This window comes from Kogia breviceps, chromosome 10 (assembly GCF_026419965.1).
Source record: "Kogia breviceps isolate mKogBre1 chromosome 10, mKogBre1 haplotype 1, whole genome shotgun sequence".
Taxonomy (NCBI): Eukaryota; Metazoa; Chordata; class Mammalia; order Artiodactyla; family Physeteridae; genus Kogia; species Kogia breviceps.
Genome location: NC_081319.1, coordinates 897612 through 915858, shown reverse-complemented (window position 1 = coordinate 915858; position 18247 = coordinate 897612). Strand labels below are relative to the sequence as shown.

At 68.8% G+C, this 18247-nt stretch overlaps 1 protein-coding gene across 1 annotated transcript in view; it reads right to left on the bottom strand.

Moving 5' to 3' along the window:
• Positions 1–18247, bottom strand: part of PLXNA1 (plexin A1) — a 45802-nt gene that overhangs the window by 9980 nt on the left and 17575 nt on the right. The window contains exons 5-23 of the mRNA XM_067043266.1: positions 17941–18041; positions 17633–17756; positions 17396–17549; positions 17049–17148; positions 15803–15917; positions 13023–13223; positions 11263–11359; positions 11002–11195; positions 10770–10921; positions 10573–10693; positions 10183–10319; positions 8599–8766; positions 8168–8261; positions 7762–8001; positions 7532–7675; positions 7091–7325; positions 4898–5040; positions 3425–3681; positions 3121–3187 (exon numbers count right to left, since the gene is read on the bottom strand). Of these exons, the coding sequence (XP_066899367.1) occupies positions 3121–3187; positions 3425–3681; positions 4898–5040; positions 7091–7325; positions 7532–7675; positions 7762–8001; positions 8168–8261; positions 8599–8766; positions 10183–10319; positions 10573–10693; positions 10770–10921; positions 11002–11195; positions 11263–11359; positions 13023–13223; positions 15803–15917; positions 17049–17148; positions 17396–17549; positions 17633–17756; positions 17941–18041 (2844 nt within the window). The remainder of the gene's footprint in view (positions 1–3120; positions 3188–3424; positions 3682–4897; positions 5041–7090; positions 7326–7531; positions 7676–7761; positions 8002–8167; positions 8262–8598; positions 8767–10182; positions 10320–10572; positions 10694–10769; positions 10922–11001; positions 11196–11262; positions 11360–13022; positions 13224–15802; positions 15918–17048; positions 17149–17395; positions 17550–17632; positions 17757–17940; positions 18042–18247) is intronic.

The following is an 18247-nucleotide window of genomic DNA, read 5'->3' as shown; positions in this document are numbered from 1 at the left end:
CACACCATATACTAACAGAAAACATTCCTCAGCGTAACACAAGGGCTGTAAATGACAGAAAAGTTAAAAATTATCTTGGGACTTCCCTAGCGGTCCAGTGGTTAAGACTTCACCTTCCAATGCAGGGAATGTGGGTTCGATCCCTGGTCGGGGAGCTAAGATCCCACATGCCTCAAGGCCAAAAAACCTAAACATCAAACAGAAACAATTCTATAACAAATTCAACAAAGACTTTAAAAAAACTCTCTTAATTTTCTAAAAGAAATAACCACCCCCAAATCACGCACAAGATAAAAACATACAAATCAAAATAAAAATAAAAGTGGTTGATCAGACAAATGAAAGGTAACAACTTATTAAAGAAACAGCCGCCAACACACCAAGCAGTCTTCAAGAATGGAAAGGCCAGTGGGGGCAGGTACTGTCCACGGCTTGGGCAGGTAAGACTCAGAACACTGAACAGGGGCAGCCTCTCTCATCTCACAACCTGGCAGCGCATATTCAGATGGAAAATAAGCCTGATCACAATCACTCTTCTGAAACCCACCTGAGCATTGACATGGCAAGCAAAGGTCCCTGGGTCAGGATGCACCAGGTGCAGGACTGTCTGGGGAAAGATTCAAGCTCCCCTGAAAGCCCGTATTAAGGAACATTATACAGCCGTTAAAAAGAACGAGACATCTGTCTCTGTCCTGACTTGCAAAGATGGCCACAGCGGGGGATGCACGGTGCAGTGCAAAATGCATGGCACCAAAGAGGAAAAACCCCACACTGAGGAAAACGTACGACACTAGGACTTCTCATTTGCTTCACTGCAGAAACCAGCCTGGGGACACACACCCAAACAGATGGTTATTACCTCCAGAACTTGGGGTGGGGGGCTCAGCCCTGCCGTTTAGGGGCACTACAAAGAGCATGGATTACCTTTCTAGTTAACTTTTTTTCCTAAAGAGAGCGAGGAATGAAAAGGATCTGCGTTGTTGAAACCTAGCTTGTGGCCCGCTAAAAAGAAAGGCGCTACCAAACCAGGAGGAGGCTTGGGGGAACCTTAACTGCGCGCTACCAAGTGAAAGAAACCAATCCGAAAAGGCTACACACTGCACGATCCCGACCGCAGGACATTCTGAAAACGGCAAAACCCCGGAGGCAGTGGAGAGATCAGCGGTTGCCAGGGGCTTGGGGGGGGGGGGGAGCACAGAGGGTTTCTAGGGCAGTGACAACGACCTGTATGACACCACCGTGATGGAAACGTGCCGTTACACACTTGTCCAAACCCACAGAACACATACCACCCAGGTGAGCCCCAGGGCCAACCACAGACTCTGTGGTGGTGATGTTGGTGTAGAGTCACCAACTGTGACAAATGGACCACGCTGGTCGGGGTGGGGGGGGCAGAGGATATTTGGGAAACCTCTGCACCTTCCACTCGACTTTGCCATAAACATAAACCTGCTCTAAAATATAAAGTCTGTCTAACACACGTACACGCTCAGCCCGTGGCAAGGAGAACCGGGTGGCCAGTGCCAGGTCCCCTCCTGGAGCCATGTGAGCAGCAGTGCAGCCACGCCGCGCCCCTGCCTGGCGTTTCCTGGTCTGCAGCGAGAGCGTGTGCACCTGACCGCACTCAGCCTCTCGGCCGGGACGCTGCCCAGGACGACGGGTGCCGGGGGCGGCTCCGCCGCGGGCTCCCAGCACTTTGCCCCGCCCTCCAGGCTTCCCTCAGTCCTGCCCCCTCGGCCAAGCCTGGCCTCCCTCCCTCCTTCCACTCTCCCACCCGTCCTGTGGGCAATGCCCGAGGCCACAGCACCCTCAGCCTCCGCCTGCTACGTCCTGCACGGGCCACGTGCCCAGCCCAGGTTCTCAGACAGAGTCATCAAAGCGGGCCTTCTCTGAACCCGCTCCTCCGGGCTCGCGGAGACGACTTAATGAGCACGTGACCGAGTCACGTGGTCGGCAAACAAGCGCGCTTCGCAGGAAAGGCACAGCTCTGTTACCGCCACCTGTCCTGCACGACAGCCATGCCGTCGTACCCTGGGCATCACTGTGCCACCACCCACGGGGCGAGCCCCTCCCAGCCCGACCCCCTCCTCTCTGGACCTCGCGCCCGCCTCAGGGCCTTTGGTCCCCGTCTGGCTACCTCCTGGCCTCACGCTCACATCTCACCACCCCGCCCACACTTTCACGCCCCCGTGGACACCCCGCCCCTTCCCCATCTGCACCCCTCAGCCCAGCCAGGACTCTGTCCTGAGCACTGAGCCGCAGCAGCCGGGCTCAGCATCCCGCACGGAGGTCGGAGAGCCCCACCGCCACCCCGACTCGGGACGCTGCAGGGCGCGGAGGCCGCACAACCACGCGGCCACCACGGAGAGCAGACCCAGGCCGCCTGCGTCACGAGGCTCCGTGGCCCGCTCCCTCGTCCACCGTGGAGCGCTAACCAGGGGCCACCATGAGAGGACCGGGCCTGGCTGCCAAGCCTCCGGGTTTTTCAAGGGAAGCCAGACAGACATCTGGGTCTGACGACCTCCCAGCTCTAAAATGCAGGCGACCCATCTAGCAGCTTACGGCCCTGACAAAGTCCACCTGGACGCACGTCTAGCCGGCCTGCAGGCTGTACCCGTTCTGAGAACAGCCTGGCTCCCCAGGGCCTGTCTGGGGGGAGGGGCTCTCCCAGCCCCAGAGGGAACCGTCTGGCCAACGACAGTGGAAGCCCGGGCAGCTGCCCACCTCTTCACAGCAGGGCCAACAGGACACACCCCCCGGGCGCCTCCTCAGGCCAGCGCAGGCCCAGGTGCTGGACACACACACGCCCCTGCCCGGTGCTGCCTCTGACCTCGGGTCTGGGCCACGGGCACTGCACGAGCCCCACTGGGGCCTGGACGCACGCCCCAGCCCAGCCACATGCAGCTACGGGACCCACAGCGGACCGCGGCGTCCACTCCTGCCTCGGCGGCTGAGTGAGGACAGGACAGCCTCCAGAAGGGGCAGGGGGGAAGCTAAAGGACAGACGCGAGCCGGCGGCGGCCCTGCCGAGGCCCTGGCCTCTTCGTGCCTCCCGGCTGAGGCCCCACCAGTCACCTCCGGCCTCCCACCCCCGCCTGGGGCCCCCCGGGACTTGCCCACCTTGAGGAATTTGTACAGAAGGAAGGTAAACCAGTTGGTCAGCATCTTCTCTGCCACCGACTCCGTCCTGGGAACAGAATCCACGCCGGGGCGGCCTCAGTCCTTCCTCCAGGCCCGCCCACACCACCACCCCACCCTCCCCAGGGCCAGAGGTCAGGCCTCGGCCTCGGAGCAGGTGTCGCCTCGCGCCGAGGGGCCCCAGACAAGGCAAACCCCGGAGCGGGTACCCAGAACTGCAGCAGCAGCGCCTGGGCTGCGCCGGTGGGCACGCTGTCGCAGGGGCAGGCACGGGGCGTGGACTCACCGCCGCAGCAGCAGCTTCGGGTGGTTCTTGCTTTCCAGGTTCTTCTCGATGAGGTCGGACAGCAGCTGCTTGAGCACGCCCGTGGCGTACTCCATCTCGCCCTGCAGGGCCGTCATGACGAGCGAGGCCACGTTGCCGCGGTCCCGCATGGAGAAGCTGCGCTGGGCCTCCAGCGTACGGATGAAGGTCAGCAGGAAGTGCTTCTTGGTCAGCAGCTGCCCGAACAGTGTCAGCGACTTCTCCACGTTAGCCTGCACCTGGGGGGCCGCGCGCCTGCTCAGACCTCAGAGGGCGCCGGCCCCTGCTGGCCGAGGGCCCGCCTCGGCCCGGTACAAAGGGCAGGTCACCCCGAGGGTCCCTGAGCCGCAACCGTCCTAGCAGAATGGATGGGGCCCGGCAGCTGCGTGAGGAGCCACAGCAGGCAGAGGCCGGGGCGCAGCAGCGTGCGGGCGCAGGAGGAGGGCCCCCTCCGCGCGGCCGAGCTCGCGCACCGGGCACCGGGAGCGCCTGTCCACGGTCCCTCACAGCCAGCACCAACGCAAAAACCGCCCTCCCCCTTCACAGAGGACCCTCGAGTCCAGAGAGGGGCGCAGCGTGTCGCGGCCACACAGCAGAGGTGGGAAAGCGGGGCGGAATGCCAGGCATGGCCGGTTCCAGGGCCCTGCTCACGCCCATCTGCCCCGAGGCTTGTCCTGGCATGACACAGGCTCCCAGCCCAGGCAAGACAGGCGACAGGTACCAGGGAGAGCACACAGTCACAGCTAAGAGAACAGCCAGACCAGCCAGACCAGCCCGGCAGACGGCAACGCCGGGAGAGACACCCGAGGGCGGGCGGAGGACCCCCAGCGTGGCGGACACCCCAGCAAACAAGCAGGCAGTGAGCAGCCCAGGGCGCCCTGGGCCCGAGCCATCGCGACAGGAAGGCCCACCGAGGTGCAGCTCGAGAGGGCCTGTCCCACCAACACAGCCACGTGAGGGAGTTGGCTCCCCACCACCCAAGGGGTGCAGGATGTGCCGCCCCCCCACCCCCCGAGAGCACAACAGAGCACACTCGCTGAGCCCCTGCCCGTTCTGAGCTGGGGGCCCTGGGCGTCCGGCCGGCTACTGGGGAGCCCGGGAGGACGTGGGTGCCAGGCGGCTTCCCCTCGGCAGGCCCGGGGGCCGCATCAGCCGCGCAGAGCCCAGCCGAGCGCCCGCACCTCCTGACACGCGTGGCAGCAGCCCCCCCGGCCCAGTGAAGCCCGCCCAGGAGCCAGGCCGGACAAGCTGCAGGTGGTACGCAGTAGACTCGGGGCCCGACGAAACAGAGCTGGGCCCTGCGGAGCCCAGGCTAAGGGTGGTTGGCTGGGGCGAGGCCCCCCACACCTGGTCCCCCTCCCGGCAGGCTCAAGCCCGCCCCCAGGACCCTGCCGCCCCGGCACCCAAGGAGCCCCTGCGGGCAGAGGCAGCGGTGAACCCCGGCCAGCAGCCCACCTCCATCTCCTTCAGCACCGGGTGGTCCTCGATGCCGGGGAAGAGGACCCGCATGGCGTACGTGCGGTAGTCAAGGAACGGGATGCCGGCACCGTCCAGGTCGTTGGTCAGCTCGTGGATGTCCGTCTGCAGCTCCGCAAAGGCTGTGGCCAGACGAGGTGTCACGGCAGCTGCCCCGGCCCCCCCAGCAACCCCCACTCCCCCCCACACACTCAGGCTCGGGCCAGCCCCTGACCCTGGCACTCGCCAGCAGGGTGAACTTGAGGAAATTCCTGTGCCTCGGTTTCCCCCGTCCTGACACAGAGGCTGAGCCCTCCGCCCCTGACCTGCTGCAGAATCCACCAAGACGAGAGCAGAGGCGGTTGCCGGGATGGGGCTGAAAGGGGCCTCCACGTCCCGATCGGGCAGCGGGGGCCAGAGCAACTGTGGCCCCCTGGCTCCGGCCACTGGGGAAGAGTGGGGGTGAGGCCGGCTGGGAAGTGGCAAAGCCCTGCACGCCGACAAGCAAGCCCTCACGGCTCAGGCCAGGGAGGGGCCCCTGACACACCCGCCCGCTCGCTCAGGGAGGCTCCGCCGCTTTCAGAACATTCCAGAGCCATGAGGTGTGAGCCCTGCGGCAGCCCAAGGATGCGCTGTCTGGTCAGGAGCCAGAGGGGCACTGGGGATGCCAGGAAGGTTTCACAGGAGCCGGCCCTCCCCCCCGGCACCGCTGCCTGGAGGCTGGCCACCTCCACCTGGCCGGCCCTGGGCGCCCGCACGCACGCTGCCGGACACAGGCATCAGAGGTCAGTGCAGACAGAACGGGCAGACGGTTGTCCTTGTCCCAGGAAGGCCCAGGCCGCCGCCGCCCACCCAAGCCCCCAACACGCGCCGGAGCCCCTCAGGGGGGCAGCCCGCCGGGGACGGAGGGGGCGCTGGGACGCGGGCCTTTGTCTTAAGACGGGCCAGGGTCCCGGGCCGGCCGGTGGAATAAGTGACCACCCAGAACGAGGCCTGTTAGGCACGAGGCCCCCCGGGCAAGGCTTCCGACCCCGCCCGGCCCCCTGTCCCCATCCCCAAACGGACGACGTGTGTCGTCTGCTCCAGGGCGGCCAGCATTCACTCACGGACCCTGCAGAGTTCTCAAGGCCTCCCCTACGCAGCACGTGACACGTGAGAGACCGCCAGGCAGCACCCGCGCTGCTCTGTTCACCCCTCGTGACAGCCCTGGACCCCGGCGGGGCTCCCAGAGGCACAAGTGAGCTGGGGCTCGAGTACAGCCCCACCGCCTCCAGCTGGCTGGGGGCACTCAGCCCTGAGGCCCATCTCATGCCAGCCAGAAAGGCCAGCCGGGCTCGACAGAGGCCAGCACAGGTGCAGGCTGCTGCCTGGAGCCCACACGGGCACACAGGAGCTGAACCCCCCAGGGCCCCCGCGGCCCCGGCCTGGGCGCCCACCACTCAGCGCCTACCCGCTGGCCTCCCAGCAGCCACGACCCCAGGGCTCAGCACCGGCGGGTACGGCGGCATCTGCTCCACGGGGACCAGCCGTGGGTCTACTGGTCTCCCGGACACATCGGTCCCCGGGGACGGCTCTGTTCCAGCTGGAGGCCACCATCCGGGCCCTTCCCGCCGACCCGCCGGCCCACCGTTCAGATTTCCGATGCCGCCTGCGGCTCCTGCCCTTCCCACTCCCTGGGCCGCCCCCATCTGCCCTTGGGGTCCACCTCTCGGTCGGGAGCTCCCGGGGGAGCAGGCTTGGGGGAAGGGGGCACGTGACCAGGTGTGGGGACGCCGAGCCTGTCCCCGTGGCCGTCGTAGCACCACAGGGAAGGGGAGCCACAGAGGAAGGGGGCTCCTGAGAACGGAGTGAGGGCCTGGCTGGGCCCCAGACCCCGGTGAAGCCTCCCCGCCCAAGTGGCCTGAGCCGGTTTGCGTCACATGCACCCCAGGGTGAGACAGACACACACCCGAGCAAGCGCGCCGAGAGCAGAGGCGGCCCAGGCCCGGGTCTGGGTGCGCACAGGGGGGCTGAAGACAGGGCCCCCGCCTCAGGGCCCCCACCAGCCCAACCCCCGGACCGAGCCCGGCACAGCGAGGCCGTGGGGAAGGCGGCAGAGGGAGAGGAGCCGGCAGGCGGTGCAGGCCCAGCTCGGCGAGCTCCGCCCCCCCAGCACCCCCTGACCCCGGACCCCTCCCCGCGGCTCCCACCCACCTTCCTTGCACTCGAGGGCCACGCGGGACTCCAGGTTGTCCATCTGGAGCTGCAGGCGCTTGAGGGTGCGGTCGGCGTCCCGCGACTTGCGCTTGTAGGCGATGAGCACGGCCACGATGACCAGGAGCAGGAGGCCCCCGCCCCCGCCGATGCCCACGATGGCGGGCAGCGTCAGCAGGCTGTCCGAGTACACCTGCAGCACCCCCGGCGAGAACTCGAAGCCGCCAGCCCGGACCTAGGGGTGCAGGCCACTCAGGGGGCGCCCCAGCCCCGCACGGTCGGCGAGGCGGGGGCACCGGCGCCGGGGGCAGACGCGGGGCCCGCCCGGGGCACCTCCCTGGCGCTCCCTCTGGGTGGGAGGCACGTCCGGGGCTTGCTCGGAGCAGGGGCCGCCCTGCACGGGGCCCGGGAGGCTGGAGCCGCCAGGACCCGTGGACGCACCGTGACCTTGTGCTGCCCGGTGAGGTTGGGAGACTCGCAGAGCAGCTGCGTCTCCGACACGGTGAGGGCGCAGGGCGTGGAGCCGATGAGCACCGTGTAGTTGAGCCGAGAGTTGCCGGGCGCCGGCGGCAGGAGGTTGCGGCCCTGCGGGGCAGCGCGGGGTGAGCGGGGGCTTCGCCGGCCCCCCGAGCCGGCCCCCCACGCGTGCCCCGCGCCCCCAGGCGGCCCACCTTGAGGATGAGGGGCGAGCTGGGCTTCAGCTCCAGGAGGCCGGTGGGGCTGAGCGGCTCCAGCACAGGGTCCGGGTAGTAGAGGAAGGTGGAGGTGTTCAGCACCAGCAGGGCCCGGACGTCGTCCATGACGAAGCCCAGCTCGTCCGGCCGCGCGCCCAGCTCGGGGGGGCTGCGGGCAGGGTTGTCCACCGACGGGGCCCGGCACACCATGGTGGTGTCGTTGTACACCAGGCAGCTCTGAGGACGCAAGACAGGCGCACTGGGCTGGCTGGCCCCTGCAGAGCCGGGCTGCGGCACCGCGGGGCTGCGGCCACGCCTGCACGCGGCCCCCAGCCCTCCCAGGGCCTCCGGGTGCAGCAGGGATGGCAGGAGCTGCAGGGGGCAGGGCCCAGGGAGGACTCACGTTCTCCCTCTCGACGCCTCCGTACTTGGCCCGGATGCGGGGTTCGCGGACGGTGGCCAGGTTGGTGCCCGTGACCGTTAGGAGGGTCCCTCCGCTGAAAGGTGAGGGAGGTGGAAGTCAGGGGTGGGAGTTCCGGGGCCCTCTGCCCCGGCCCGGCCCGGCCCAGACGGGAGGGACCAGACACAGCACCCGGTTCGCGGCAAGGCAGCAGGCGGGTTAGTCTCTCGGCACCACGTCTGGTGGCAGGACCGCAGGAGGGGCAGCGGAGGGCCTGGTGCAGGAGCCCCACACCTGCTGCCGGTCTCTGGTGGCTCAGGACAGGGGCGTGGGGCTCAGGGTGGGCGGGACGGGGTTCGGGGGGGCTCAGGGGACCTGGGATGGGGGTCGTGGGGTTCAGGGCGGGCAGGACGGGGGCCCAGGTGGGCTCCCACCTGTTGATGCTCCACTCGGGGTCGATCTTCAGGATGGTGGGGTCCTCGGTGTAGTTGTACTTGACCTCGGGGTTGGTGAGCTGAGCCCGGTTGATGTTGATGACGACGGGGGCGCTGCCAGGGCTCTGCCCGGGGGGCGTCAGGCATCGGATCTCCCGGGAATTCCTCCTGAGGACGCAGGGGCTGGAGCTCACCTCCGACGCCAGCGAGCGTCCGGGCTCCACCACCAACAGGCTGAGTGCGAGTCACCAGCCCGCCCGCTGCATCTGCCTACCCACGGCACGGGCCACAGCGGGCCTGTCTCCAGGCGGGGCCCCCTTCCCCGTCAGCCCCTGCGAGGGGCCAGGTGCTGTCTGTGCCTACCTGGGCCGCAACCTGGCCCTCTGCCCCCATGCTGCCCTGCGCGGCCGGGAGCGGGAGCCGTCCTAGGCTCAGCCCTGGCTGCCTCCCAGGCTGAGGGGCGGGTCCTGCCTCACCAGTGTCCAGGTAGCCCCACCCCCGGCTCCGCCTCCTCGGCAGCGTCGACCGGCAAGCCTGCCCACGCCCCGGCTTGCAGGAGCCTGGCCCACGGGCGCCCGCCGAAAGCAGGCCTGCCGGGAGGGAAAGGGCTCACGGCTCACGGGGCCTCACAGCAGCCCTGCAGCGGCCCCATCAGTCAACCGGCCCCATCAGTCACCCGGGGAGGGAGGGCAGGATGCAGCCGCGGGGCCCCTCCGGGGGCGGGGCCCCTCCGGGGGCGGGGCCCCTCCGGGGGCGGGGCCCCTCCGGGGGCGGGGCCCCTCCGGGGGCGGGGCCCCTCCGGGGGCGGGGCCCCTCCGGGGGCGGGGCCCCTCCGGGGGCGGGGCCCCTCCGGGGGCGGGGCCCACGGCTTCCAAGTCCTGGGAGGGCTGCAGCACCAAGCTCAGGGCCAACTCCTGCTCCGCGGAGGGACGCACACGACACACGCACCCCCCGCCCCCATCATCCCTGATCTGAAAACAGGCTAATCGTGGGCCTGGGCCGTGAGTGGGCGAAACGAGCTGGCGGGGCTGGGGGCGCTGGGTCCCCCCCACCAGGGCAGCCGCCGGTCACCGCTGGCACCTGCCCCATCCCCTCAGTGCCTTCACCACAGCCGCCAGGCCCGCGCACAGCAGGCTGCAAACACCAATAATTAGTCTGATAACAGGTAATTACCGCAGGAAAATATTTAAAGGCCCGCTCCATTATCATCCCTAATCTAAAATTATCCACTTCAGGGCTCCCGGCTTCTGTGAAGTTTTCCTTTTTCCCTCGTACGAATTTTTCTAAATGCACTTCTCACGTTCCACAGGACTCCCCCAAAACCCAGGACAGAGGGGCTGTGCCCACCCCTCAGACCCAGGGCCCACCCACCACCCTGCCCTCCCGTTCTGGGGTAGCCTGCCCGTCTCCACGGTAACCTTCTCCGCCTCTAGGTTTCCATAGTGATCACCCTAGCCCAGCTCTCCACAGCCCTCCAGCTTCCCAGGCAATGGGAGGGGGGCACCAGCCATCTGAACCAAGGACCACAAGGGGAAGGCAGCCTGTGCCTGGAGTCCCCGCTCCCCGTCCGTCCACACCCCGTACCAGGAGAAGGAGCAGGGCCGGCCGCCGACAGACACAGCCACGTCGCTGCCTGCGTTCAGGTGGCTACCCTCGATGCCGATCCAGGTGCCCCCCGAGAGGGGCCCGCGGGCAGGGCTCACACGGTAGAAGGTCGGCGTCTGGGGGGAGAAGGGACCTGCTGGAGCTCCAGGGGAGCGCCCGCATCTCCAGCCAGGCCCGGGCCTCCGCTCACCGGGTGGGAGACTTCGCCCACAGGCGGCGCCCGGGGGCCCCGGCATCGGGCCCTGGCGGCGAGGGGGGCGGGGGCGGGGGCCCATCACTTGAGGCTGCCCGTGGCCCGGGCCAGCCCCACAAGCGAGCCCTCAGGGTCCCCGTGGCCGTGGGAGCAGGGGGCCAGGCGGGCAGGCTTACCACAAAGGTGAAGCGCTTGGGCGACAGGGCACGGTAGTGAGGGGAGCAGTCCCGCACGCACACCTCCACCAAGGCATCGTGGGCCCGCACCGCGCTGGCGTCCCCGATCTCGCAGACGATCCTGCGGGCACGGGGGCCTCAGCAGCTGCGGGCACCGGGCCCCCGCCGGCTCCGCCCACCCCGCCGGCCGCACTCACTGCTCGGCGCTGATGTACTCGCTCTCCACGGGGCTGCACAGCACCTTGCCCACGCGCACGCCCAATCGCACATCCTCGAAGCGCAGCCCCAGGTTCTCGCCCGTGATGGTGAGCCGCGTGCCCCCCTGCCGCGGGCCCGTCTCGGGGGACAGCTGTGGAGGCAGAGGCTGGGACGCGGGCCGGGCGTCCAGAGGCCCCCCCCAACGCCCCCCAGGCCCGGGAGCCCGCCCACCTTGAGGATCTTGGGGTCAGCGCAGCGGCTGCTGCCGTGGCGGGCGTGCATCCAGGCGGCGGGCGCGTCCGCGGGGCAGTGGGGGCGCAGGGAACAGCGGCGCTCGGCCACACACCAGCCGCACTCGAAGCGGGGGTCGGCCTTGAGGCAGAGACCGCAGCTCTCCCGCAGGGCCGGGCACTTGTACAGGTGGGCTGCGGGGAGGGGGTGGGCGTCAGTGGCCACCCCGGCCCCGCCCCCCGGCCGCCCCACCCAGCTTACCCTGGATGTTCTGCGGGTTGTCGATGACGAAGTGGCCGTTCCACACCACGGACAGGTTCACGGGCAGGTCACTGACGTCGTTGCCCTCGTAGGAGTACTGCAGCGGCAGGAGGAGCGGTCAGGCCACACGGCCCGGGCCCGGGTCGCTCCTCAGGGCCTGTGTGTCCCTTGTGGCCACCTGCGGGACCGGCCGCTGGGGGCCCGGGCTCAGCAGGGCGGGGTCGGGGGCCAGTCTGGAGGCAGACTCCCCAAAGCGCTGCCCGCCTGCGGGCCCGCGGAGGGGGCTAAGCGTCTGCTGCCCCACCCGGGTCCCCCTCTGCACGAGCACGGCCTCGGCCCTCAACCTCCAGCAGCTACAGGAGCACAGCCTCCAGGGTGAGCCCCCGCCAGGAAGCCAGGACTCCCCGCACCCCTCGGACACATGTCAGGGCTGCTCCGTGAGCCTTGGCTTCGTCTCCAAACGGGCTCAGCGAGCCCTCCTCCGGGACTGCCCTGAGGTGCGAGACACGTGTCCCCTGTGCCCTGGCACCCCCGACCCCAGCTGGGCTGGGCTCAGGGACTCAGCCCTCCCCCTCCCCGGAGAGCCAGGCCCGGAAGCCCAGCTGCGTCCCACTTTCTGCAGCTGAAGATTTGCGCTCCACCCCGGGGGCAATTCATCATCGTCTTATCTGCAGGAATGTAATTGGATCCTATCAAACTCCCTGACGCTCCCTTTCCCCTTCACACAAGGGCTGCAAGAAAGATAAACGGGGGCCTGGGGTGGGGTGGGGGGGTGCAGGGACAGAGGTGACAGAGGCTCGGGGATGGGGGAGAAACCGAGAGACAGCTGGCCTCAGGCATGCACAGAAAGGAAGGAGAGGGTGCAGGCAGCCAGGCCAGGGGAGCCAGAGTGAGACGCAGGTGGAGGGTGGAGCGGAGAGGAGGCGGAGGGCTGCACGGGCAGGCGGGCTCGGGGAGCCTAGGGCCCGGCCGACCTGTGCTGGGGGGCTGTGGGGACCGCCGGACCCCAGCCCCCCGCCAGGACGGAGCTGGTGGGCCAAGCGTCCACCGCCACTGGAGTGGAGCCTGACCTCTATCTAACCTTATGGCCCTCCCCAGGGTGCTGGGGGCTTTGCAGGTGGCCCAGAGGTACCCACTCCCCACTCGGGGCCTTGGCTAGACCCGGGAAACCCACTGCTCTCCCGGACAGATAGGCAGACCGAGGCCTGCTGGCAGTCACAGGGCGAGCCGGGGAAGCGAGACACAAGCCGGCCTCAGGACCACCACGCGGGCCCTCTCCCCTCGCCCACCAGGAGGTTCTGGCCCTGCAAAGACCCCCGTCCCTAATTCGTGGGACGGACTAGATTTGAGGCTCCGAAGGTGGCTGCCTCTTGGCACGTGTGGGCCGTGGGAACGCACCGGCCACCGTGCACGGCTTCTGTGTCCGGACACAGGACGCCTTAAACTTAGGAGCCGGTGCTGTCACCCTGACCTCGGCCCCCAGGGTCACTCCCCCACGCCCTCAGCCCCAGCCCCCTCACCCAGGCCCCCAAGACGGCACGCAGAGCCACGTCTGAGACACGCTCCCCCTGCAAACGCTGGCGTGGCTCTGGGCGGGGCCCCCGCAGCCTGCTCACGCGGGCCCAGCTGAGGGGGGGCCTGGGAGCCCGAGGTGCCCCCCGCACAGCGAGTGGCAGACCTGACTGCGTGCAGCCGTTTCGCTAAAGCAGAAACACGGCGCTCGGGGTCCCGGCGGCCCCGCCCGCGCCGAGCGGACCCACCGAGGAGTTCTGGCACTGCAGGCTGGAGCTGTTGAAGCGCAGGGCGGCGACGCGGGCCGGGCCCCCCGGGAGGTGGAACAGGCACTCATAGCCCCGCTGGCCCGACTGCGGCTGCGGCAGGTTCCGGGCGGCCAGGGTGATGGGCTTCACCACACCCACCGGCACGTAGATCTGGGTGGAGGGCAGGATCTGCGGGCAGTCCTGGGGGACAAGGCTTCAGCTGAGCCGGGGTGGAGGCTGGCGGGCGGGCTGCGCGGAGCCCGAGCTCCTCCAAGACAGGCGCCCCGCGCCCATTTTACACACCGGCAGACTGAGGACGTCGATGACGGCTGGCCGGGCACGCGTTCCGGGCCTCACACTGAGACCTGGGCAGGCCCACCCCGGGGGCCCGAGTGCCCTGCCCCGGGCTCCTAGGACCCCAACAGAGGGGCCCCATCTGGCAGCAGACGAGAGGCCCCTGAGGCAGGAGCAGGAGCAAGTTCTCAGCTGGGGGCCCGGGGAGTAGGTAAAAATAGCCAGAGCGAGCACAGAAACAGCCCGGGCCCCAGGACCAGCGTTTCAGCAACACTAACTGATGCAACGGCCCGGCTTCCTTGCAGCAGGGCTGCAGCGACCGTGGAGGAGCCGGCCCTTGGGAACCGTGCAAAGGGTGCTTTAAATAGACACACTGAAAACAGACTGCCATCCCCACGGCCCACGGCAGCTCCCGAGGCACCACGGGGCGGCTCTGCAGAGGTTTCTGGGGCCCCTGGGGGCACTGGGGGAACAGAGCTAGCAGGGCAGGACAGGCAGGCTGACTACTGGCCACCAGGGCTGCAGCTGCCCTGACGGCCACCTGCGCACGGGGCACTGAGCGGCATGTGGGCTGCGTTTGGAGCTCAGGCTGCAGCCCCGTGGAAGCTGCCGGTGCGCACGGCTGCCACCTAAAAGGGCGCCCGTGCCAGCCCCCAGCCCAGGGACGCCCCTGCTGCCCCTCCACATCCCTCGGCAGCCCCAGCGTGTCCTGGCCACCAGGCCCCGCTCCACTGACACCAGCTCTGCTGCCAGGAGGCCAGCACCGCTGTCTGGCCCCCTGTGGGTCTCGGGGTGCAGGCTCCACACCCGTCAGGCCACAGCCTCCCTGCGGCTGGGCCTCGGCACCTCATGACTCCAGCCATGGACGGGCGTCAGCCCGGGCCTGGCCCCAACCTCCTTGAGTGGCCTGAGACCCGGCTGAGGCAGAGGCAGCCGGGAGCCGATAAGCTATGTGGACGCAGAGGCTCCGCCGTCTGAGGAATTCGGGCCCTATGAGTGAATGAGGGACCGCGACTCTGCTCTCATAACTCAAGTTAGGTTCCCCTAATCTAGAACCCCTTCTCTCACACAAGTCAAAGAGCAAGTGTCTGGAAGACTGACCTCCGTTCCGCTCGCAGGGGCACCGGCCTCAGGCCCAGAGCCTCCTGGTGACAAGGCTGCCAGGGGGAGCACACGACCCACTCCTGATCCTGGGGAGGCCGGGTCTGGGTGCGGGCCACCTCCCAGGGCTGCTCTGCTCTGGGGGTGCTCCGCGTGGGACCCCTGCCAGGCCGCCCCCTCCCCACCATGCTCCGGTGCCGCCCTCCCCCAGCCAAAGGCAAGCAGGCAGATGCCGGAGCACAGGGACCCCGTCCCCTCCCGGGCGGGAAGCAGGGAAACACTGGGATGGGACCCTGCGGCCTGAGCACAAGGTGCGGAGGGGCCGCCCCAAGGACCACACCTGAACCAGGGTTGGGGGGACCGTGGAAACGCCGCACTCCTTAGGGACGTCCCCACGCAACCTGGGACTGGCCGAGGAGGGACCGTCTGTGAAGTCCGTCCCCAGACAGCCCCCCCGACCCCGACACCAGCCCGCCAGCCCCGCCCGGCTCAGGCGAGCTCCTGAGCAGGGTCTACCCCTGCTGTTCCCCGTCCCCGGCCGACGCCCGTGCCAGCCCTCCCCGGGGGCCCCGCCGGGCGGCCTGCTCCGCTGGAACGGCTCGGGTGGGCAGAGAGCTCAGAGGCGGCCAGCGAAGACCGGGCCCCCACCTCACACATCCATTCCGCTGCCCCCCCAGCTGGCTCAGCCCCCCAGCTTCCTGCCGCCCCCCTACCCCCAGGACCCCTGGGCCAGCTCCTCAAGCAGGCCGCACACCTGGGAAGCCCACCTGCCCGCCCCATGTCCCCGCCCGCTCTTGGCCGGCACCCACCACTGCCATCTCGTCCTGTATCGTCACCAGGAAGTGGAAGAACCGAAGCCCAAGGGAAGGGGGCGGGGCAGCCAGGGCAGGTTCTGTGACGGGCCGCGTGCCCGCTGCATCCTTCTACCCCAGGCAAGTCCAGCCCAGATGCAGCCCCCAAGCGCCCCATGGCTGGTGGGACTCACACTCTCCTACCCCATCCAGCCAACAGATGTGGTATCTACCGCAGAGGCAAGGCCTGGCGTCAGGTCCTGGCTCCGCCCCCGAAGGCTGGACACGTGGAGCCCCGCCCCCACCCCCTGGCTCAGCCCCTCCGCTCGTGATGAAGTCAGCGCCTTGCTTGGCTCCAGAACAACCACTGCCTGATGGCTACCGACGACCACGCAGCCCTGCAAGCGACTCAGGAATGACCAGCCACCTGCACCTCGCCCAGCCAGTTCCGTCCACGTGGACCCAGCCGGACACGCTCCCAGCTTAGCTCCCGGCGCGCTGGGAGGACGGCCCCTGCCACCATCGTCCCCGGACGTGCCCTGGGTCTGAGGTCCGTAGGCCGACACTCCGAACCCAGCCCACAGGACGCCTTACCTCGGACACGTTGACGCGGCCCTCCAGGAAGGCACAGTCGGCGGCGTTGTGTGTGCACACGTGGCGGTACTTGCACCAGTGGCAGCGGAAGGAGCCGCTGACGCAGGACAGGCAGCTGCAGGCAGAGGGCGGGTGGTGAGGCTGCAGCCTGGGCACCCACCTCGCTGCCGATCACGGAGCCGCCCCAGGCCCTTTGCACAGGCTGCTCCTCACTGCTCAGAGCTGCTCTCCTTCTGCCTGCCGGGACTCCCCTCCCTCCTCCCTCCATTGACTGACTGACAGTCCACCCCGGCACCGGCCGACAGAACCTCTCAGAGACGCACACGTGTAAAGCCGGCGCCAGGCCACGCGTGACCATCTGCACTGGAAACGCATTAGTGCAGCTGAGAAGCATGTTTTAAAATCCACCTTGTTCTAATACGCTAAGACTTAAACGTAGGTGGTGAGTGGCGGCTGCAGGCTGGAAGGCCGTGGTAGACGTCACCTCCCCGACCAGAAAGCAGGCTCGCCTGGCAAGGGCCTGACTCACTCCAACGTGTCTCCAGGACCTGGACGGGCCGCACAGCCCACACCTCACCTCACCGTCCCTGTAGCTCCACATAGCCCACCGCCCTGCCTCTACAGAGAGCCCCGACCCCTCCTGGCCTCTAGAGCACAGCCCCCGCCCCAAAGATTCCAGCCCGCCCAGCATGGGGAGGCTGGACCCCGGTGCCAACAACAGCCCAGGCCCACGGTGGGCGCCCCACGAACAGCCAGGAGGGCGTCAGCCTGCAAGTCGGTCGACAAACGACGACACGACCGAAAAGTTAAGCGCCTCAGCTCACGGCTGACGCCCTCCCGGCCCAGCGCTCTGGACCCTGCGGGAAGAGCAGGGGGCCCTCAGCTTCTCCCGCCCCGCCCCTGAGGCTGGCGCGCCCGCAGAAGACCAGAGGCCCGGGGAGAGCGCCCACACCCGGCTGTCCGTGCCCCAGGGGCTGCCCGACCCAGAGGGGACCCGGATCCCTCCCGCCCCAGAGCCCCGGCTGGCCGGCCCCCTCCCGGACGACGCAGCAGCGCCCCCAGCTCCCCGCCTCGCTCTGGTGCCCGCGGCCCGCTCCCCACACGAGGGGGATCAGCGCACGTCACACCCCAGCGGCCACTCCCGCCACCCGGCCTCAGGCCTCCCCCTCGAGGCCCCGTCCTGGCTCCTGCGACCCGATCAAGCGCTGCCCCGTGGGACTCCGGGCAGGAGGCCAGAGACACTCACGACTGGTGGACGCTGCAGTTGTAGAAGACGAAGTCCACAGACGCGAACTTCTTGCCCGTCTCCTTGGACTTCAGGTAGAGCTTGACCACCCGCTGGTCTCCTGTACCAGCGGCACAGGTCCCGTCACCAGGGCCCCGGGGCCGCCGAACCCAGGAGCCCCGCGCAGAAAGAGGCCCCACCGAGGATCCTCCCAAGGGCTAAGGGCGCCGCCCCCGCCCCGCCCCCACCCCGCAGTTCCTCCCCGACGGCCTTCGCGGTCACCACGGGGCGCCCACCCACTGTCCCGGTGACCGTCCACCCCCGACTGGAGGCCCCCGCGCTGCCCAGGCCGGCCCACTCGGCCTCACCCTGGCCCCGCGTGATGGGCGCCACCTCCCGCGCGGAGGGGGAGAGGCAGTGGACCCGGCCATCCTCCAGGACGCCCTCGGACTCGGTGAAGTCCTCGAAGGAGCAGTTGACGCCGGCCGAGAGGTCGGGCACGTTCCAGGCCTGCAGCACGAGCTGGGCGGCAGGGGGACGGGGTGACCGGCCCATCCCCCCGTGCCCCCGCGCCGCCCCACCCCGTGCCCAGCAGCCGCGCTCACCGGAACCTGAAATGTGGTCACGGACACGTTGCGGGGCCGCACGGTCAGCTGTACGCACTGCAGCAGGTCCGTGGTGAAGCGCTGGGGCTCGGCCTCCCGCTCGCAGGCGTCCCGGCGGGAGCAGCTGCGGGCAGAGGCGTGGGGTGGGCTCGGGCAGGAGGCCAGCGGAGCCCCTGGCCCACCCTGCACCCCGTCCGGACCCGGGAGGCTGGGCTCCTGTCACTCGAGCGGGTCACGGGAGCCGGGACCCCAGGCTCCCGGTGGGGCCGCCAGGGCCCCTGCCACCCCCACGGCCTGTGCGGACTCACGTGCTGTGCAGGACACACCAGCCGCAGTGGGGGTCCCGTGACCCCAGACACAGCTCACATGACGTGTACTGCACACAGCTCTCCACGGGCACCCGAGTCACCTGGCAGGAGGGGCCTCGGCGTCAGGAACTCTCGGGCCCGTCCCTGTCCCCCACGCGCCAGAGAGCTCCCGTCTCAGGCCTTCCTCCCGCTTCGTCTACCCGAGGGCCAGCTCTGGGTGACCCTGACCCGGCCAAGCCAGGCCAAGCAGACCGGGCCGCCTCCAGGGCGCGAGTCGGTGCGGGCGACGCACCCCCAGCTTCCCAGG